Source organism: Curcuma longa, unplaced genomic scaffold (genome assembly GCF_044706935.1).
Source record: "Curcuma longa cultivar G26 ecotype Majalengka, Jawa Barat unplaced genomic scaffold, ITB_CL_G26_1.1 contig_26978, whole genome shotgun sequence".
Classification (NCBI taxonomy): domain Eukaryota; kingdom Viridiplantae; phylum Streptophyta; class Magnoliopsida; order Zingiberales; family Zingiberaceae; genus Curcuma; species Curcuma longa.
The window spans coordinates 1-23,824 of NW_027433275.1; the positions used below are offsets into that span (position 1 = coordinate 1).

At 34.0% G+C, this 23,824-nt stretch overlaps 1 protein-coding gene and 1 pseudogene across 1 annotated transcript; both read left to right on the forward strand.

Moving 5' to 3' along the window:
- Nucleotides 1-489: 489 nt before the first annotated feature.
- Nucleotides 490-19,464, forward strand: LOC141818962 (uncharacterized; the record flags this gene model as incomplete). Its single annotated transcript, XM_074706357.1, has 9 exons — nucleotides 490-882; nucleotides 7,604-7,753; nucleotides 7,858-8,073; nucleotides 8,155-8,244; nucleotides 9,096-9,212; nucleotides 15,047-15,316; nucleotides 15,488-15,644; nucleotides 16,059-16,136; nucleotides 19,364-19,464. Coding segments are annotated over exons 1-9 (1,572 nt in total), but the record flags the coding sequence as incomplete, so codon positions are not given.
- On the forward strand, nucleotides 3,944-5,218 carry LOC141818961 (uncharacterized; annotated as a pseudogene).
- Nucleotides 19,465-23,824: the final 4,360 nt, after the last annotated feature.

A 23,824-nucleotide genomic window follows, 5' to 3' on the forward strand; every position in this document is an offset into this window, starting at 1 on the left:
TATTATAATCCAAATTTGGCCGTTTTTTCTAGTTTTAAGTTACCTAGATATTAGATTTCAAATATTAGTGATTCAACTTGAGGAGGCATTCAACTTGAACCGTTCCTTCCCAACCCGGTGCCCTTGCTAATCTGACCGTTACCATCCACCACACCACCTAACGGTCACAAATCGTTTAATATTATTATTATCGATACAAATCGTTTAGCGCGTGACGAAGTAGCCGTTGTATCCCTTGCAGATGAATTGACTGACGGTCAAATCGCCATCTCCGTCACCATGCTCCATCACACCGTCCATTAATGCGTCGGCGCTTTATTCTTTGATTACCTCAACAGCAAGCGTGGTAGCGATTCAAATCCTTGCCTTGTCCTCTCACTCCTCTGCTCTCTTCTTCCTTCTCTTCTTCCTGTTCTCCTCCTCCGGCTCCGCGTCGCCAAGGGTGGGGGCTCGTCGCCGAATCCAAACCGTTGGGTAGATCGGCCGGGGATGGCGGAGGAGTTCGCCAGGGCCGTCGAGGACGGTCTGAAGCTGGGGAAGCGAGTGTACGCTGGGAAGGATCGACAGATCGCGGCGGCGCCGAGGCTGGCCGTGGGAATGGCTAGGTCGGCGGATTCGTTCCTTCCTTCGGCGCCTATGGTGTACGCGGTGATATCGGACCCGGCGGTGGTCGACAACCCTGATATCCCTAGCTACCAGCCGCATGTGTATGGGCGGTGCGATCCGCCGGCTCTGATCCCCCTCCACATGGGAAATATTGTGCTGGAGGTGGACTGCCTCCTCGATTCGGCCTTCGTCTCTGTCAGCGGCCAGTGGAGGGTCCACTGTGTGATGCGGAACAAGAGGTGCGACTGCCGGCTGGTGGTCCCTATGGGCGAGCAGGTGAGCAAAATTGGTTCTCTTTCTCACGATTTTTCTGGTGATTCTTTTTCCTAGTTGAGGGTTTCTTCGAAGCTGTCACCATATAGCGGTTAGGAAGATTCTTTGTTGCGATTTTCCATAAAGAGTGAATTCACCTTGTCGATATTGAATTGTGGTTGCCGAGATACAAGAAATTCTACCAAAACAAATTCCCATTACTTTCTCTTCCTCTGGTATCATTGAAATCAAGGATTTCATCTTTAACGTTTATCATGTTTATGACTCTGACATGGCCTTTATCCACGATTTGATGAGTCAAATGCTGCTATTTGCTAGGCATAGTGATCAAAATTACAAATATTTGGTGCTAGGTGCAATCACTAGACAAAGATTAGTTTGAAAATACTGTTGAAAATGTAAATGGAAACAAGAGAAGTGGATGAAAAGATTTCCCATGTGCACGAGAGTTTAATTCTACGTTGGAGAATGAGTGACTTTATAGTTGGTTTATAATATATTATAACTATTAAAGTTGCGGACTCATAAGGGCGCAAATTAGGGCTTGAATTGTAGAACCTAGGTGACTCATGCGAGAATATGTCGAATCTAAAATGGTCGGATATTAATAGTGTATCTATAACCGTTCAAGTTACATTGTTGACCATTGATGGTCGGTAGCAGTCGTTTCAAGCCAAGCAGGTAAAGATAGTAAATAGTTTTTATTTGACCATTTAATATTGCTAAGAGTTGGTGCTCGCATACAAGGAGGTCATGATCTTCAACAGAGAAGTAGATAATTCATCCACTTTTGTTCCCTAAAAATTTCTCTTTGCCGTGCATTTCATTCGGCAGTCTTTCAGTGATAGTGTTCGGGCACTAACTTAGTTTGCCACGAACAATTAATGTTTGGTTGTTTGTAGTTTTGCCGTTGTATCATAGAAATAGACGCCCAATGTGACTTCGAAGCATAGCCGGAGGGTATGAATTTGTTTTAAGAAAACTGCGTTAAACGCAGATTTCGACATCGTTCTCTCTCCCTACTCGATGCTCTTTAGAAGTGGTCCACTCGGACTCAACCGACTTGGCAGTCGAGCGACGCTGCCGCTCAGTTTCCTATCGACAACTCGACCGACTCAGCATTTGGCCAACTCGCGAAGCACTTAAACATCTTGACTCGGCACTCAACAACCCACTCGGAAGACACTCGACTTCCCACTCGAGCTCGAGAACTACTCGGGACTACTCAAGTGCACTCGACACCCAACACTCAACCAACGATGTTCCATAAGAGCTTGGACATCCCTGCAACTCCGCCTAACCATTTGGATCTTCATCACGATCTTCAAATTCATCATAGACTAGTTCTCTAGAGCTCCGTCTATCAAACATTTCACGTTATTGTTGATGTTCTACTTTAATTCTTTTTTGTTATCAAGTTCCTTTTTCATTACATGATGAATTTTTTGAGAAACTTTTGGGTATTTAGAAATATCCGGATATCCACCAACAAGATATTGCTTTAGGCATGTGATCCTACCGTCACGTTCAATAATCCTCCTTAATTGTTTGATATTAAAATATATAGAATATTTATAAACATAACTATATAAACATATATTATATAAATTAATAATTAATTAAATTAACTATAATTAATTTATATAAGTTTATTATTTTGGTGCCATTACTTATGCATTATAAAAAATGAAGAGCATTAAAAAGAATCAAATAATTTAGGATAAATATTCATAATTACAACATTAATAATATTAATATAAAAAATTATCTGATAAAAATTATAAAAATAATATTTAATTTTAATAATAAATAATAAATAAATAAAATAAATATCTTCATATATATTTAAAAATTTTAAATAATTATTATATTTCATAATAGAATTTTTATCTTCAGGTAAATATAATATTCATAAATATAGAAAATTAATAAAATTAAAATTTTAATTAATAAATATGATAATTATATTATTAATTGTTAATTTATATAATATATATCTACATAGTTAGTGTTTATATATTTTATATAATATATAATAAAAATTATTGTTTATATATTTATATGTAATTTTAAAATTAAATTTATTTTAAAAAAGTGAAATTGTATATTTTAAAAAATTATTTAATAAAAAAAATTAAATTATTTATTCAATTCATAAATCGTTCAACAATCCTCGTAAAATTTCCTAATATACACTAATTAAATTATTTTAGTAAACATCAAATAAGAAATTTAAATATTTATATAGAGAATAATTTAATAGATAAAATTTACAAGATTCGTTTAATGGTTTTATAATAATCTCATAGATATTTTTCTTTATTTTATTTTTATTTAATATTAAAATCATAACAAAAATATTAATTTATATATAATAATTATATAAATTAATTATTAGTAAAGTTAATTAATTATTGATTTATATATATCTATTTATAAATATTCTATATTATAATATTAAACAATTGAGGAGGATTATTAAATGTGTTGGTGGGATTACACGCCTAAAATAATATCTTGTTGGTAAATATTCGGATATTACTAAATGTCTAAAGGTTTCTTAAGAAATTCATCATGTAATAAAAGAAGAACTTGATGACAAAAAAGAAAAAGTATAAACAATAACGTGAAATGCATGATAGGTGGAGCTCTAGAGAACCAGTCTATGATGAATTTGAAGGGTGTGGTGAAGATCCAAATGTTGATGAATTTTTAACAGCTCTTAGTGTCTCTTGAACTCAATATGAATATGAGTGGCGTATGCAATATAGTGGTGCTAGTGGAAGTGACTCAACTGCTGTAGCAATATTAGAGAGAAGTGAAAGTGTTCATGTTACTTTAACACAAGGTAGTATTGGTCGTTTTTTTCTTCTATGGGACAAAGACGTGCAATTGATATTGCTAATATTGATCCATAGACTTTCTAGAACAAGCTAATAAACAGACTAGGATTAATGATATTTATACAAGGGAGAAGAAGAAATCAATAGATCAAAGTATTATTAAATTTTTTCATTTCAATTGAATTCCTCCCAATGCAGCAAATAACACATACTACCACAGCATGATGTCTAACATTCAAAAATATGGACTTGGTATTCAACCTCCGACTGCATATAAAATTGCTAGTCCGTATTTAAATGAACAAGTAGAGGAGATCAAGACTTAGATCCTATCATGCAAGAAGCAATGATGCTTATATGTAGTTATATTAATGTGTGATGGTTGACAGGACTTATATGGATGAGCATTATCAATTTTCTACTATACTACAATAGAAAGGTGATATTTCATAAATCTGTTGATGCAACTGCAAATTATCATGATATGATCTTATACATATCATTTGATGTGATAATGTAGTTCATGAGATTATATGTGTAAAACATATAGTGCAAGTAATTACATACAATGATACCAACTTCGAATATTATTTTGGATGTCGAATATTATTTTAGCGCAACACACTATATTGATTTGATGATGACGGATATTGGTAAACTCAATATAGTAAAGAAGGTAGAAGGTCAATCGTTAATAAAATTCATTTATAATCATCATTGTGTTCATGAATTAATGTGGAAATTTATTAATGGAGAGATTTTGTGACAATGAGCAACTAGGTTTGCAACTCACTTTCCGTTATTTCTGAAAAAAATTGAATCGAAGGCCATGTTCACTTATGAAGATCGGGAAATCTCTTCATACTCTAGTATTACTTAAAGTAGAGAGGTACAAAAAATTATTATATCTATTAGATTTTAGAGTTATATTATAGATATTCTTATAGCAGTAGAATCCTTATACGTCGTTCTACGTACAGTTGATATGGACAATGTTTATTGTCTAATTTATGAAGCAAAAGAGGAAATTAAGAGACATCTATAATCACCAACCAAGTATCAACATTATATTGATATAATCACTATAAGATGAAATAACCAAATGAGAAAACATATCCATTTGGTAGATGCACATTTTTTAATGAAAAATAATTTTTAATATTGTTATTAATAATTATATATGGTTAATTATTTTAAGTTATTATCTTAATTCGATATATCAATATTGTTATAATCTTGCCACAAATGAAGATCTATTAGTAGCTTTAGAAATGTAATATCAAGACTAAAAAAAAAGAGAATTAGTTGTCGAGGCTATTAAAAAGTCGATTATTTCAAAGATCTATTAATAACTCTCAGAATTGTAATATCAAGACTACGAGGCTATTAATGAAAGTCGATTATTTCGAGGGGTAAATGGTTCTTTTAGCGATTCTTTTCTAGTGTCATGCAGATATAAAATAGATGCAGCTAAATATTAAAAAAATTATTACTAATTATTGTCAACAAATATAAATACTATTTTAATTTTATTCGTATTTATCTAACAGCTGAGTGGTGGTTACAATAGGAGCATCAACCCCAAATTTGAAAAAGATTATAGTACAAATTCTCTCATAGACAACGTCTTCAAATGGTTGTGAAAGAAATTGGTCGGTTAACTTTCTCCCTTATTCATATAAAAGTATGAAATTGTCTTTCTTATGATCGCTTGGAGAAGATGGTCTACATTCATTATAATATGCGTCATCAACTAAGAGCGATAACAGAAGAACAAGAACTAGAAAGACAAAGAGTCTAGTAATGTAGATCCATTTGATATTGGTTTTGTCCAAACTGAGGATGATACAATGATGAATAGATGGAGCGTCGTTGAGGCTGAGAATCCATTACTTGATGAAATTGGAGATCCACCACGACCATCTTAATTTCTTACTCACGAGATTAAAAAAATACAATTTAGTGGAGATGTCGGTGAGGAATATAATGATGAAATTTTTGACTAAGAATTTTGATTTTCTAGATTTTGACTGAGACATTCTCAAACATCCCAACCCTAAGCTCAACCAAAGTCCGTAGATAAAGACAAAGGTAAAACTTGATGTAATTTTTATAAAGAGAAAAGAAAAATCAAAACCCCTTCTTTTAGGAAATGGATCAATTGAGAATTAATGAAAATCCACTTGATGTAATTAATGAGAAGTTCGAAATAATTATAGTGATGTTGATAACAGTACAAGTGCTCATGGAAGTGATGATAGTAGTGATGCATCTGATGGTGGTAGAACTTATGTTTCCCCTAGTTTAGTACCAGAGCTTCAGATATATGAGAAAAATTACACATATACAATCCAAGATGATGATCATGAAGCTAGAATTATTAAGACTCAGTATCAACGTTGATATAAGAATGACAAATAAAAGGAAGCTCATAATTATTAAGATACACGGGAGAGTTTAGTTGAGCTTGATTTTGATCGAAGTTCATCATACTCTTAGCCTTCTTATTATAGTTTTGATGCATTATATGATGATCTATCATATCAGAGCTTGGGGATGTATGTTTATCCTTATCCTGTGTCTGTACTAGTTTCAATTCCAGTGGTGTCAGTTCAAATTCAACTTCTATGCTCAATCGAGACATGCTGATGGACATATGAAGAAGTTAATATCAATATTGCATGTCATGGGATGATTATTTAATCTTGGTGTTGGAAAACTATGTAGTTGATCTAACCAGAATATTGCAAGAATCAATACTTCCATCTGATTCACGTCACTCCTTTTGGTATTAGTATGATAACATATTATGATGTATCAATTTTAATGAGTTATTCATATATTAATTTTCTTTAAAGAAAAATATATTTACTTATTTGTGCTTAACATTTATATTTAAAAATAAAAAAACTACCGAAACTGTATCGTTCCGGTGAGGGATCAAAATTCCGGCACAATTCAAAATTTTAAACCATGGTCACAGCTATGTCCTCAGAAGGTGACACCTAGAAAGTAGAATGCGGTTGGTTGTTGGAGAAGCAAATCAAGCATAGATCCTTGCCTCTTCAAGAGTTACAATTGAGAGGAGGGGTGGAGAGAATAACACTATCGGAGAAGAGGAAGTGTCTTGGTTGATGTTGGGGATGGAGAGAGGGTGGAACTGATGGTAATGTTTTTATAAGATGAGGGAGTTGGGTGAGGCCTGCAGTGGAAGGTGTAGGTTTATGTGTTGTGGTGTTGGTGCATAAGGAGGCAGTAGTTGCTAGGAGGAAACTTTGAGAAAGAGAAGAAAAAGCACATGATGTGAAAAAATATCAAACAAGGGGTCGGGTTTAGGCTTTATTACCACTTGATATAGCAACATGGAGGAAAAACTCACAAAGAGAACAAAATTTTTATTTAAATTGACTATAACTCAACAAAGAATTGAGGTTTCTTCATTACGCATCAACACTGCACTAGTCTCCTAAAATGTTGGTTATAATAATCCATTTTCTAAAATTACTTATTCTCACTATAAGCCTAGTATAAGATAACTTATTCCTTCAAGAACCAATTTTCTGAACAAGATTTAAATTTACCTAGTTTGTTATGCCTAATAAAAAATAATCCTTTTCAAGTTATAAGAAAAATAAAAATTTCCATATTTTAAAATTTTCTAATTATTCCTGCATCAATTATACAGCTATGATAAAAAATTGTTTGCTTAAGTGTTAGTTGATATATCATAACTGGTATACTTCCATACCAAATTGTTTTATACTAAAATGTGGATATAATTGTTTGAAATTAATTCATCGTTCATTACATTTATGGTTCTTTTTTCTTTCATTCTTTTGCAATCTGATTCTTTTTCTTATAAACTATGGTGTGGCTAACAGGGTTCAGTTCTAGGTGTTGAGGTCGAGGTTGGTGGAAGATCATACTATACTCAGGTGATTGAACAGCGAGATTGCGACACAGAAATAACTATTGAAAATGAGGGTGGTGGCTTCCTGAAACACCAAATGTTTTACTTAATAATACCCCAGGTAATTCGGCCATAGGCATTGAGTTATTTTTCTGACCATATATGTGCTCTTTTTAGAGGTTAAATTACTAATGCAAATAGCTTTTATTATTCTCCTTTGTAAAGGTGAATGGTGGATCTGACCTTTTTATCAAAGCAATATGGTCTCAGAAATTGACTTATAATAATGGCAGCCAGTTCTTGGTTAGAATACCATTCAACTTTCCAGAATACATCATTCCATTTTCAAAAATTTTTGCAAAACACGAAAAGATTCAATTAAACATCAATAGTGGTTTTGGCAAGGAGCTTCTGATCCAGAAGATAAGCCATCCTTTAAAGGTAATAGCATGGTATGTAATTAAACATTGGAACACATGGTCTTAATCAAGTCTGATAGCAATGTATCTTTTCATTCTCCAGGAAAATGACCGCCAAGCAGGAAAACTAAAATTTTTATATGAAGCTGATGTAGAAAAATGGTCGAATAATGATTTTGAATTCTCTTTTAGTGTGAGTTCATTCACATTTTTATATCTTTAGTTGTTTCTTTCTTTTTCAATTTGATGTTTTCATAATAAACCTACAAGTATCATTAATCAAGCTTTCTTACCTTAATTCCATTAGTTGCTAACTGGTTTAGTAGTTGTCTTCTCATGTTATTTGTTTTATTATTTCTCAAAATTTATGGAACCATAGTTGTAATCAAGCTCTCATGCTCAGTGCAATTTGGGGTCACATGGATTTGAAAGTAAATGAGCAGAAACCAAATAATTAATAGAGCTAACAAATCCTTTAACTGATTAACAAATAGAGGATAATTGACATGTAAACTGTATTATCTAACAAAATTGCCATGCTTTTTTTTGTCTCTTATGAGCTAACACATGTTTGTCTGAACTATGGTCGATAATAGTATATGTTAGAAGTATGACAAAAAAAGCATGGGATTGTTTCAATGATGGATTCAGTGATAATGTGCAGAAAACAGCAATACAAATCTCCTGCATTCATATTTTTCTTATTTATGTAATTGTGGAATATGAAGGGCAGTCTTGGCGCAACGGTAAAATTACTACTATGTGACCTTGAGGTCACAGATTTGAGTTGTGGAAACAGTCTCTTGCAAAATGCAAGATAAAGAAGTATAATAGATCCAATGTGATCTGACTTTTCCTCAAGACTCCGCACTGACAGGAGCTTCGTGCACTGGATTGTCCTTTATGTAATTGTGAAATATAAAACAACTGAATATTCTGCTTAGTATTTTAATTTTCCCAGTAGACACTTCAGATAAGGAAACAAAAGCAAATTGTTATTGTTTGTTTGATAAGACAATTTTTTTTCATTTTTGTCTTGTGCAGGTTTATCCAAATCACTTGTCTGGTGGTTTACTATTAAAGTCTCCTACAACTCATGATGATGACCAAAGGGATATGTTCTGTTTTTATCTATTTCCCGGAAATGATCAAAAAAGAAAGGTCAATCTCTCTGCATGATTCTGACAATGATCTTTGTACTCAACATAGAAAATAGCTCCTTCTGTTTTGGTTGCAACCTGCCAACATGACATGTCACTTTAAATTATCAATGAGAAACTTTCCAGAATGATTAGTATAGCATTTTTATGTTGGCTTGCATGCCTTTCAGAAGATGCAAATTTTCAAGAGTCCAGTCTTTTTAGACATGGACATGACTATGCTCTTCCAAATATATTATATTAAACATATACAATTACCATCATTTGTGGCTTAATATGACACTTGAGCTCTTCTCCCATAGCTTGATTGTCCAATTTGATGTTGGTACCATTCTACTGATACATGGTTTCAGCATTCACAGGATACAAGAGCGCATGCACACATGCAGAGAGAAATAATCTATTATCCAAACAATTAGTTTTTAAGCAAGAAGGTCAACAAAAGAAAGTACCATAATCATAAAAGAAAAGAAAATATTGCCATATAATAGAAAATTCTAAAAAACTCTGAAAATTGTATGAAAAACTAATTCAGTAGCAAGTGTTTCATAGTACTGGATGTTAACGCTCTGTTTGGATTGGGTGAGAGAAGGTTCATTAATGGAAGGGGAAGAGAAGTATTTATATTCTCTTTGTTTGGGAGGAACGGAAGGTTCATTAACATAACATATGTTATCTTGTTTGAGAGGAAAGGGAAGAAAATGAAAGTTAAATATATAAAATTACAAAAATACTTTACTTATTAAAATAAATCTACATGTGAAAAAAATATATATAGCTTATTAAATCTATGGATGTAAATTCTTGTCAAAATCACCTTGTGGGACCAACTAAAATTAATATTTACAACTTAAATAAATAAAAAAATTTAAAGATATAATGAGTGGATATACAATAAGCATGCGAAATATAAAATCTGTACACTTTAACAAAGGATAAATCAGTATTTTATATATATTTTTATAAAAATTTACTGATATAAGAAAGGAGTGAAAAGATCGTCCTCCATGAGAGAAATTTAAAAAATTTAGATTAAATAAATTAAATAAGTTATTTGAGAATTAATATTTTAAAATAGGGATAAAATTGGAACAAATAATATTTAGAGTTGTCTTTCCTTTCTTTACACCATAAATTGGAATGTAAGAAAATCTTCCTTTTCATAGGTAAGGAAGGTTAAAACTTATCCTTCCCTACTCTTCCCTCCTCTTTCCTCACTCCTTTCCAAACAGGTTCAAAGTTTCCTTCCCCTTATTTACCCTTCCTTCCCCTTTCGTCACCTCCTCCCAAACAAAGCATAAAGTACTGTAGGGTCTAAAGGATGTCCACATCTCCACAATGATATGATATTGTTCACTTTTGGCTTAAGCCCTCATGGTTTTGTTCTTGGGCTCTCCCCAAAAGGTCTCATTCCAATGGAGATACTTTCCATCCTTTTAAACCCATGATCTTTCCCATGTGTTTTAGATGTGGGACTATGTTTGCACCCTTGCAACCCAACAATCCCCCCCTAAAACAAAGGACCACTGGAAGCTCCCCTACCATTTCTCATGGTCCGACTGCCATTTCTCATGGTCCGGCTGCCATGTCCTCATGGTCCGGCTGTCATATCCCTCATGGTCCGGCTGTCATGTCCCTCATGGTTCGAGCCTCCCATACTTCCTTTGTTTTTCCCGAGGACCCCATATGGTTAGATCTGGATCATGGTTCATCCGGCGGTTAGTCCGGTGAAGAGCGACCTCGCTCTGATACCAATTGTAGGGTCTAAAGGATGTCCACATCTCCACAATGATATGATATTGTCCACTTTTGGCTTAAGCCCTCATGGTTTTGTTCTTGGGCTCTCCCCAAAAGACCTCATTCTAATGGAGATACTTTCCATCCTTTTAAACCCATGATCTTTCCCATGTGTTTTAGATGTGGGACTATGTTTGCACCCTTGCAACCCAATAAGTACATCTAGGGACTTGACTCTATGCTTTACATTGTCTTTAGTTGATTTGTAGGTGTAGGTAAATGTACATATTAAAATTGTAAATAAGTTTGATAAGAGAGCTTCCTTGAAGAAAGAAACATACAAATGCATGAATAGGGATGGTACATGTAATCATGTCAAAATCATCATATCAATAACCCAAACTCTCAGATAAGGAAACTATACTACTCTTATCAAACCAAAGGTGCACTTTGTTTGCTATGCCAGAATAGCTCTCTTGACCAAGGCTGTCAAGGATTGTAAGATCAGAGAGTAGATCCTACAACTAGATTAAAATATTTTAGAACTATATTTGACTTTTATAATTCATCTTGTGTATTAAATTTCAAAATACAATATCAATACAAACATCTCAAACAATATCCAATATGAAGGATGCCTCTCCGCGACCTCTTGATGAAGTCGCGAGGTTGCGTCTACCTCTGTGATCGGTGTTGATCGGCAAACGAAATGAAAAATTCCACCTGTGATGACCTGCATGATATGATATTTTATTCCAATGCGAACAAACCTCAATATTTTGATGGTTGCATTCAAGTTTGCTTTTGCGAACTTCAAATTTCTTGTACATTTTCTATGAGAGCGTCCATTGTTGGACTATGTGGATGATCGAGAGAGTAACACAAGAGGAGGGTGAATAACATTTCAAATAGGTTAATTTTATAAAACAAAATTAGCGTAGTGTAGCGGAAAATAACATGTGGCCCATTGCGTTGGGGTGGCATGGCACTCTAGGGTGCACTGAAGGATCCTAAATGACTTTTTTTGTCCATATTTGAGATAAGAAACACCCTCACTCACATCACTTACACTTGCACATAGGAATGTTATGGATCTTATATGACTATTACTTGTTTAGTTCTAACATCAATCTTGGGATAACTTGCTAAGGAAGCTAGAGGAGGTAAGAAGGTGTTCAACCCAAGTTTCACATTGAGAAATGAGCCAACGCTCACCTTCATAGCTCTACCTAGATCTTTCACATCTAACCCTCCCCACCCTCAATGCAAGGGGAAATAATTGACCTGGTAACCACTTGTTGTAGTTGTTTGTGCGAAATCACAAGTGCATGACTATTATCAAGTAATAAAATATTATCCTCTGGGATGACGTTGTACTACCAGTTACGTACAAATTATGCTATTTGGACGAAATCAGGACAAAGGAATAGCTATAATAAGAAATTAAATCAAACCAAGGGAATTGAATAGCAAACTGATTAGGAAACTAAATTTCAAGACAAATTCTAGGATTTCGATTTCACTACGATTAGTATCAACAATTCAATTATGATTCCCTCTCTTACAATGTTAGATTCTTCTTGAAGGTGAATTATCTCGAAATACAACGATATGTTTATCCCGACTCAATTCCTATTCTCATAGTAATCGAATCAGATTAAACCCTTTAAGATCTTTGATAATTAACACTTGAGAGAATTTGAACTATACTTTCGTGATAAAAACTCAAGTTCAATTCTAAAATTTTGAGACTAAGGTTCACCTCTCAGTTTGCCCCTTAATTTTTAAGTCATGCAAACTATTGGGCACACTAGAATTGAATCAAGATATCATAATATTAACAAGAGGAAAAAAAATCAAACTTCAATGTCGATATGTTATCGGACTACTCATCCTAGAATAAAGAAATTACTTCATAACAGTGAAGCTACAATCCATTGAAATCATTAATAGCATTCTACAATCTGAAAATAAGGATTAAGAATAAAAAAAACTTAGATTGTAGATGTTTATTGATGCCTCTGGAAGATCTCCACGTGCTTTTTGATATTCGAAATCTCTTGGCTTCTTCATTGTCTTGGATGTGACCTCCTCTTTGATCTCCTATCACTCTAGTACCTCTAAACGGCCACCCTTTGTTTTTTTTATAGTCTCAGAATCCTAATAGAATTTCCTAAGTAAAAGGGTGGCGTCATCAATTTACCCTAACGATCCACGGTCGTGGAACACTCCACTGGCTGGCCATGGATCATTCTGTCTAGTCTCTTCACTTCACTTAGTATCATCCACAGTCATAGTGGCTACTAAGCCATGGTTCTTGTGGCATGCTCCAATTGATGCTCCACAAGCTGATTTGACTTCCCGGATGATCCACGGTCGTGGAACTTTCCACTGGCAGGCTGTGGATCATTTTGTCATGTGTTTCCTCAAATTTAGCATCTCCAAGTATGTTCCAACGCTAAGATCTTCATTTTCTATCAATACAAAATGCAAACTGCAATCATCCGAACTAAAAATATAAAATAAATACAAATGTTAGAAGTTTACACAAAATATGTTCATATAATACAATAAATGTATGCTAAATAAGATAAAAAATATATATGCATAATACACACACATCAGTATCCTGCCAAGATAAAAGGGATGCAACCCACGACACCCATGGCGTGGCATCCTATGGTGGACTGATGAATCCCAAATGTCTATTCCCTGTCTATAGCTAATGTCAACCTTGATATGGGAAACAACCTTGCTCTCTTCACTCACACCCACATGAGGAAATGTAGTGGATCTCATATGACTATTACTTGTGTGGTGCCATCATCATTCTTGCTCACATTACTTGCTAGGGTCCTAGTAGCAACTGGTTCCTTATACATGGATACTAAGACCTTGGGAAATGAGAGCACTCCTTGTTTTTTGGGGACCTCTCCGAACCACCATTGACTAATAAGCTACACTTGAAGCCTTGCTTCACTACCTCAAACACAACCCCTAGCTCAAAGTTACAAATCCAACTGATTGATCATAAGACCCCACTTTATGTGTATGATCTGACCTTAGCATTATGTAATGTTAATATAATCATTTTAAATACTATCATTTCAGTATCGAAAAAAATACAATACAATTTTTAGTGTTATAGATGAATGGTCATTGTAAGATTGATTTATTAAAACAATAATTAAAAAAATCATTAAAAAATCTCATTTGATTTATTTTTTAAATATCTAATTGAGTATATATATATTCTATCCAAGGTTTAAAGTTTCGACCTAATTAGGAGTTTTGGCTATGGACCAGAATGATTCTATTTTAGAACAGTATCATTTAGTTTCGATGAGGTGTTAGGTGCTTTAGGGAGGAGGAGGTGATAAGGTGAAGGAAGTGGTGTATGAGCTGAAGGAAGAGGAGTCATGGATGTATCTCAAAGAAGTCTCACTGCTTGAACCCTAGCTTCTCACATGCAATGTCAAGATGCGTCTCTGCTTGTCATGTTGAACAGCTTTGGTGGACTACTTAGTCACTCGGGTGTCTCTGGCCTTGGAGGATTACTTCGCTGTTCAGAAAATAAATAAGCCCTAGCATTGGCAGGCTGGTTTGTCCTTCGTTGTCTCATGCCTTTTTGTGCCAGTTGGAGGGTTGAACGAAATCTTTTGCCCATGCCAACCAACAGGAAATGAAACTTTAGATCTCCATACTATGGAATTGGTATCCAACGGTAAGTAGACATAGGATAAATTCAAAAATCCAAGCCAACTTAGATTCTACTTGGGATTTGGTTTGTTTAGGTCACTTTTGGCTGTAAGATCTTGAGGTCCAGATCGCAATCTTACTATGGTGCACAGAGAACATCTTCAAATATAAGTTACTTCTAAACAATTTTAGCACCTCATTTATGTTATAGCTTCTATTTATCATAGAGATGCATGAGCTAAGAATTTCAAAAGTCATGCGCATTGTAATGGAACTTTACATCTTAGGAAACATTTTTAAATATTAAATTACTTTTAAATAATTTTTATTTGTAGATGTTTCATGCAGTTATTATGTAAATGAGTAAATTTTCTTCATCATTTGTCTCTAATGCAATAGGAATTCAAAAAAGAAATTGTATTTGTCGTTGATGTAAGTGGAAGCATGCAAGGGAAACTTATTGAGAATGTTAAAACCGCATTAGCTGCATCACTATTAGAGCTCCATCCAGGCGATCTCTTTGATATCATAGCATTCAATGACGAGTTGTATTCTTTTTCACAATGTTTGGAGCATGCTACTGAGGATAGGATAGAAAGTGCTATCCAGTGGATGAACACAAAGTTTATTGCAGACGGTGGAACAGACATTATGCACCCCCTAAAGGAGGTAATTTCTAGCTTAAGACAAATTTGAGCATTACTGTATGTTTGCCAATTTGTTCGAATTATACGGAATCAGGATGAGTTTCAATTGCTTGTATCTTACAACTTTATGTTGTTTTCATTTTTGTAAATACTGTAAATAATGCATATTGATTGTTCTTATTTTTTTGCATAGGCAATTGGTTTATTATCAAGTACAAAAAACTCACTTCCACAAATCTTTCTCATAACTGATGGAGCTGTTGAAGATGAGCGCAACATTTGTCGTACTATTAGAACTTATCTTGCAAATAGTGGATTTGTGTCTCCTAGAATTTCGACTTTTGGTATTGGTATGTTAGCTTTTCTACATGAATACCTTGTCAAATTTGCTATATGATTTTATGGGAATATTAACTGCTCCTTCCTGTTTCTCATCGTTTAGCACATTTGACACATTAAAATAGAATCAGGAAAGTTTTCAGGAATGAAACAACCTCTTTGTTTTGATTTTGATTTTGAATTTTTTTTCCCTTGATCGTGTGGGATCTCTTAGCTTTGCATGAACTTATTAAGAATATGTTGTGCTTTTTATTTATTTGAAGCTTTGCTATTATTCTAAGGTAACATCGATTGAGGTTGCTGATATCACCCACTTTGGCTCTTACCTCTTTTGGAATCTATGTTTTATACATTGTATCTTTCAGCTTTGAAATACTGTTCTGTTGAGTCTCTAGCTTTTACTAATTTAGGCTCTTGTTTCTTAGGTTCTTATTCCAACCATTACTTCTTGAAGATGTTGGCATCTATTGGGAGGGGGCAGTATGATGCTGCATATGATGCTGGTCAGTTGTTTTCATATTTGACAATGTCCTTCAGACAACAACAATTTGATTTAGTCATCAATTTAAAGTTGTAAACAATATCTGTGTAAATTGTCCATGATTTAAAGCAAGGATTGAAATCTCAAGCCATATCACACGATACTGACGAAAAATTTTGTTTTGTCGACGGACCGGCATTGGCACAAGCGTTCCGACCGGGATACCGTCCGAAAGCGTCGCCCGAGTCGAGCAACGCCTTCGGAGGCGTTGCGTTGGCCCGAAGACGTCGCGCGACCTCGACAATGCCTCCGGAGGCGTCGCGCTGCCTCGACGATGCCTCTGGAGGTGTTGCGCGACCTCGACGATGCCTCCGGAAGCATCACACGGGTCACACACGCCCCTGTCGCGCGTGGACAATCACGATTCCTTTTTTAACTTAGGTTTAATAAAGATTTTAATAATCAATTCCTAACTATAGTTGGGGATAATTTAAATAGACTTAATTAAAACTCATAAAATTATCCTATTATTTTTAAAAAAAATATTTTATTTTTATTTTTAAATATTTAGATTAATTTTTTTTATTTTAGTTAATATATTTTATATTTTATATTTTAAAAATACCGAAATTATACCAGCACGGTACGATATGATATTGAAACTGTATCGTTCCGGTCAAGGTTTAAAATATCGAGCCATGTCGGATGGTACAACTAATATTTATTGTTATACTCCCACATCGAGATGTGAAATGATATTGTTTATCCAGATAGTTCAAGCAAAAATCAGGAATAGGGAGAGGAAGAAATAAATTGACTAGCAGACAAGAAGACATATCTAGTCAAGGGAGATAGAGGCATTGAGGAAGGTGTAGAAATGAGATGGTGAATAAAGGTGACAGTATGGAGTTGTGGTCGTGACACGTCATGCGACAGAATCACGTTACGACTTCTTATTCAACTAGGTATTCTGTGGAATTAAATGACTATATAATAGATATATTAATTAACTAATATTTATAATATATATTTACATTAATTAACATATTTATATTAACATTACTTATACTAATTTATTCATATAGAACTTCGAAGTAAATAAGTTTTGAAACCATATTGACACATACAATTTCGAAACTATTTTGAAACTATATTGAAAGACTAGAGTTTAAGATTTAAACCTTGAAATTGGCTTCTTTCCAAGGTTTAAGGTTTCATTTCATACTTATCAGTATGGATGAAATTTGTTGCATGCACCGACCGATACAACATTGGATTTGGCACAAAGCCAAAGAGGAGAAGAGAAAAATTTTATCGGTGATGATGGAACGGTGAATAGAAGTTTCTTCTCTCTAAAACTCTAGCAGTGCTGAGCCTCCACGAGGGCGCAATGGCCTCACTTGGCTGCAAGACCTTCGCGAGCCTATAGCTGCCCGTGGCGACCAAACGAAGGCGTAAGGTGGCGGTGGCCTCTTGGTCGCGAGGCCACTGCAGCTCACCTTTCTGTTTTTTTTAATCTCATTTCTTTTTTTTGTTTTTCTTTTTTATTAATTACTTTCCTTTCCTCAATGTCTTTCCACTATTTTCTTCTACCTTTTCCTTTCCACTATTTTCTTTTTTTTTTCCTTTCCTTTCCTACTAATTGATTACTTTCCTCTTTCATATTTATTTTCTTTCCTACTAATTCTTTTCCTTTTCTATTAATTTTTTCCTTTTTCTCTTTCACTAAATTTTTTCTCGTTTCCATTTTTTATTTTATTTTATTTTTTCATTTCCTCTTTCATTTATTAATTTTTTATTTACTTATGTTCCTTTTTGTTTCCCCTAATATACAAGAATCTTTTCTTTTTCTTTTTAGACTAATAATTTTTTCCCATAAAGATTAAAAAAATAAATATAATATAATTAATTTTATAAAATATACTATTATTTTAATTATATTTTGAATTAAATTATTCTTAATCATATAATATAGTTTTATAATATAATATAATTCTTAATCTTAATCTTTACTATATTTTTTATTTAAAAACCATCGAAACTAGACACGGTCTGATATGATACCGAAACTGTATCATTCTCGACCATAAACTGAAATTTCGATACAGTTCGAAATTTTAAACCTTGCTTTTTTCTACAATTGGTATAAGTGGCTAGCCACTCACATTAACTTGGTATAAAGATTCTATATTCAAATAGTTTTGATTAACCAAGTCCAGCATATTCATATATACTTGGTGGGGAGCCACGAGTTTAACAATATAAAGTATATTAACAATTGTCTTTTCTAATCCCTTGAGCTTTTGAGATACATGGTTAACATTTAGTGTAACTCACTGCATAAAGTGGCTCCCTATATGTGCCAACCATTTCAATTATCATGTTTTAGAGGTCTTTAGGTTAAAAGGTTTTCAAGTAATCATATGATTCTGGTCTCTTTCATTGAACACATCACCGACCTCTTGCGCTTGGCTATGATTCTCAATTTTGATATACAGTGGTGTGAAATATTTGAATTAATTGACTGCTAGTTAATAAGCTTTCTTGAAGTGCATAGGGATGCCATCTTTTTGTTAGAATCAAGGTGATGAGAATGAATAAAAAATGTTCTAACTGTGTTATGAAGGAAATGGATCAGAAAATGCTTCTAACATTTTGAAGACCAACTACTCGTTTGGGTAGTCATATCCAAAATTACATTTATCATGAAGATCAATACTTGCTTTTTTAGACCTAGGAAATTCCAATGGATATATTTTTGGATCAGAAAGTAGCTTATAAACTTGTATGGTTCCGTATAATATTTTGCAGACCAACTACTTACTTGGGTAGCCATATTTGAAAATTACATCATCATGAAGATCAATATTTGGCTTCCTCCTAGGAGACTCCAACGGGTACATTTTGGTTTACATCTAGTAGTTTACACAATCGTTGACAAAGTAGAAACTAGAAACACCCTAAAAATACAAATTCTTTGTCTATTTATATAAAGGCAACCAACCTAATAGCTGAAAACTGTTAAATTGTTTTACAACAAAGATCAATTGACTACTATTAGGATAGTTTATGAATATATAGACAGAAATATTTAAGTGTTCAACATTGGTGAATGGACTTGAGATTACTATTATGTTATGATTACATATTTACTTGGATTTTTTCTTATGAGCAATGATTTTATATTCCTTAAGTTCTCTCTAAGTTTGCCTTGGGTCAATGTTAATTGCATATTATGCTCCTATTTAGATTCAACTAGAACACGTATCCAGAAGTGGTTTAATAGAGCTTCATCCACCATTGTTGCAAATCTGATGATTGATATATCCAGTGATCTTGATGAATTTGAGGTATGTTCTACAAATTCAGGAGATTCATGTGAGTCCCTTATAATTAAAAAATTGGTATAGATGTAGAGAAACTTTCCTGTTTACTTAGTGTGAGATCTTCAAATTGTTATCTTTGATATTCTGCAAACCTGAATTATACTTGATAGTCCATAAACGTTGTTCTTTCGAATTATGTAATATCATGATTTTATTATTCCAGAGTTTTAATTGATCGTCTTTGTTGATGCATTATGTTTTTCTTACTAGTGTCAAGATAAATTTGTCAGCAATGCCAAATTATTAGAGTCGTGGACTCGAAAAGATTATGTGAAAGCATGGTTTAAAATCTTATGTCATCCTAGAGTTTTGGTCTCTCTTCAAAATGGTATAGTTTTTAGACAATGTTTGATGTATCAAGCCATACCCAACACAACTGATGCATTTGGTTCTAATGGTAGATTGACATAGGGTACTTGCCAACACACCCTTGTGCGGTAAGGATTATTCCCTTGATTGAGTCACACATGGTGTCGATCAACATGTGTTCTCGGCTGACATCCACTGTAATGAAAGGAATTGATTTGATTCCTTTTGTAGTTCACAGGATCAATTGTGGGGAGGAGAATAGAGATATTTACCCTATAAATTAAGGTTAGATTAATACCTAGTGCCATCAAGCAACAATCAACGACAAAGAGGAAGTGTTGGGCATTGGAGGCAATGACAACTCAAAGAAAGAGGCGGACAAACCTAATAAAAAAATGGAGAAGATCTTGTTGCCATCTCTATTAGAGTAATAGAGGGGTGCAATGGTCAATGGAGTCGCCATTAATGGTGGGAGGTTTTGTAATGTTATTTGGGATTTAGAGATGTTATGGAATTTATAATTCTTCTATTAAAGTGGTATAGTATTATATATAATAAATAAATTATAATATATTTGTTTATGATATATGTTAAATTGTCTCATATTTAGCGTTGTTTATGGGAATAACAATAAATCATGTTAGGACGTTGAGGATGATAAGCACATGAAGGAATAATCTGAATGAGCTAGAATCCTCTAGCGGCGTCAACCTTCAGCTACTACCTTGGAAATGACCTTGTGCAACAAAGTTTTATGAAGACTTCCTGGAAACCTCCTAGAAACGTGGAGAGCTGCAAAGGGAGTCTCTTCAAGCAGAGAGATTCCCTTCTCTGTCGAGATTGTAGCTGAAGAAAAACTTAGTAACTTCCATCTATATCGGTTCGAGAATGCCTCTCGAGTTGAGGTGCTCGAGCTGTCGGGCTACATGGAATACTTAGAATACTGAGCTATGTGAAGGTGACTCGGAATGTCAGGTTGTATCTATTGCTCAAGCTACAAAGGTGGATGGGGTACTCAAGATGCGGACTCAGGAGTCTGAGCGAGTTATGAATTAGATTGAAGCCATGTGTGTCAAGCCTACGAGCTTCGTAAGTTAAGCCACTGACCTATAAGGGGATCACTATCCCAGTATCAATGATCATAAGTTAAATAATCTCATGTTTTTATGAACTTCAAAACACCTTCATTGCTATAATAAATTTAATTAGTACTTGTGAGTTGTGACACATTTAGTTATTTAAATATATCAACAAAAATATTTAATTTTTGGCTAATATTTTTTACCAAAATATTTTGTTAAGCTTAACAATTTTTGGCTAAAATAATTATAATTATTAATATATAATATATTGTTATATCAAATTGATTAATAAATAAATTGTAGCTTATTTGTTAAAAAGCAAAATTCTGTAACGTCGATGATATGACAATACAAGAAATGGCAAAAGTGGAAGTTCAACAAAAGGCGAGCATATTATAGATTTGACATTAAGAAATTGGAATAATTGCATCATTTTCTTGGTTTAGAAGTGATGAATATAGGAACAAGACTATCATTCCAAGAAGTTTGTTGAACAATATGCAATATTCCTTTTAATGCAACATAAAGCTAAGGCATGAAGAAGGATTACTCTTCCCAAATCTAAACTTTATCATGCTCTGGTTGGAAGTCTTTTATACTTGACTATAACAAATATACTTCTTTCTCAATCAGATATATTAGTATTTTTATGCAATCTCTATGAAAGCCTAACTTGGAAGCTACAAGCTAAGGCATGAAGAAGGATTTCTCCTCCCAAATTCTAAACTTTATCATGCTCTTGTTGGAAGTCTTTTATACTTGACTATAACAAGGTCATATGCTGCTTTTTCAATCAGATATATTAGTATATTTATGCAATCTCTACGAAAGCCTAACTTCGAAGCTGCAAGTTGAATTTTAAATATGTAACTAACTTCATATTGGGCTTATTCTTTAAAAAGAATACTAATGGTCCCTTAATTGGATTCACATATTCTGACTTTGGTGGAGATTTGGATGATAGAAGGTCTATGTCTTTGTGGTGATATTAAATCGAGTCAATTTGAGTGATGGTGAAAGAGTATCTTGTGGTGTAGCAAGGAACAAAATATAGTGTCTTTATCAACTACTAAGTAGAGTACAAAGTTGTTGTACTTGCTATTTAGGAATGTGCAAGGACTTGGTGATGATATATATATTCCTGTATATAAGCCAATTGCAATTTTTATGGACAATTAAAGTGCTATCAAACTTGCAAATAATCCTATATGTCATGCAACAATTAAACATATTGAGTTTCATCACTTTATTCCCAAAAAGTTTTTGATGGTACTATTAATGAAATGGAAGATTGTAGCAAGGAGAATATTGCATATGTTTCACTAAAGTTCTTCCAAGTGGACAATTTGAGTTGCTTTGAAATAATCTTGGACTATTTTTTTAAAATCAAAGTGGGGGAGTGTTGAAATTTAAGTTGATTTCTTTCGCTACAAAAAAACCACCTTTTAGGGACGAATTTTTGCGACGAAATATTTTTGTCGCAAAATTACAATCAATTTTGTGATGAAATTTGGTTTCGTCGCAAATTTGAGAAGAAACTAGCAACGAATAATAATTTGTTGCAAAATTAGCAACATATTATTTTCGTTGCAAATTTTGTAGCTAAAAAAATTTTGTTGCAAAATTCGTTGCAAAATGGCGACGAAAATACTGTTCGTCGCCAATTTACGACGAAATATGTATTTGTCGCCAATTTTAATAAATTGGTGACGAATCACGGGTTCGTCGTAAATTTTGGCAACGAACACGCTGTTCGTCGCCAAAATTAGCGATGAATTTGGTGACGAAAATCTTTCACCGCCAAATTTTAACCATAAACCGTAGATCTGAAAATCACGGGTCCCTTCTCTTCTCGCGTTCGGTTCCCTTCTCGCCTCCGCCATCTCCAACCGCGCCAATCTTGTCGATCTTGCCGGATCTCTCCAAACAAGGGTGCCTCCTCGCGTGGTATGCTTTCCCTTCCTCCTTCCTCCTTTCCTCGCGTGGTATGCTTTAGTTGACCAACGGGATGAATTTTTTTCGCCGTCGGCCCTCTGCAGGGGCGAGTCGCTGCTACAGGCCGACCCCTGGCAGCTGCGGTCGCAGTCGCTGGCCGCGCGGGGCCACGCGGCCGCGCTGGCCGCTGGCTGCTGGCCGGTGGTCGTGCCAGCTGGTTTACAATTTTTTAATGTTGATTAAAGTGTTGATTAAATTAAAGTGTTGATTAATTTTTTAATGTTTCTGCAGGTTTATAATTTGCGTGGACGAAAATAATTGGAGAGATACTCGTATTTGTTTACCGGCTTGAGGTATATTTATAAGTATAGTTATTTTAGAAATTTGAATAGTTATTAGTTATAATTGTATTTATTTTAATGTTAATATTTATTATTCTAATTTAGTTTGAATTAATTTATCTAAACCATAAACCCTAAAAACCATAAAATCATAAACCCTAAATCCTAAACCCCTAAACAAAACCTTAAACCCTAAACCGTTAATCGTAAACCCTAAACTTGTAAATCCTAAATCCTAAACCCTTAAACCCCTAAACCCTAAACCTGAACCCTAAACTCCTAAATCCTTAAACCCTAAATCATAAACCCTAAACCTGAACCCTAAACCCCTAAATCATAAACCCTAAACCCTAAAATCATAAACCCTAAACCTATAAACTCCTAAACCCTAAACCCTAAACTCCTAAACCCTAAACCCTAAACCCTAAATCGTAAACCCTTAAACCCCTAAACCTAAATCCTAAACCCCCTAAATCGTAAACCCTTAAACCCATAAAACCCTAAACCCGAAACCCTTAAACCCTTAAACCCCTAAACCCCTAAACTCTAAAATCCTAAACCCTTTTTATTTTAATGTTAATGTTTATTATTCTAATTTAGTTTGAATTAATTATACTTATTTAATTGATGAAGAGATATGAAATAAATTGTATTTAT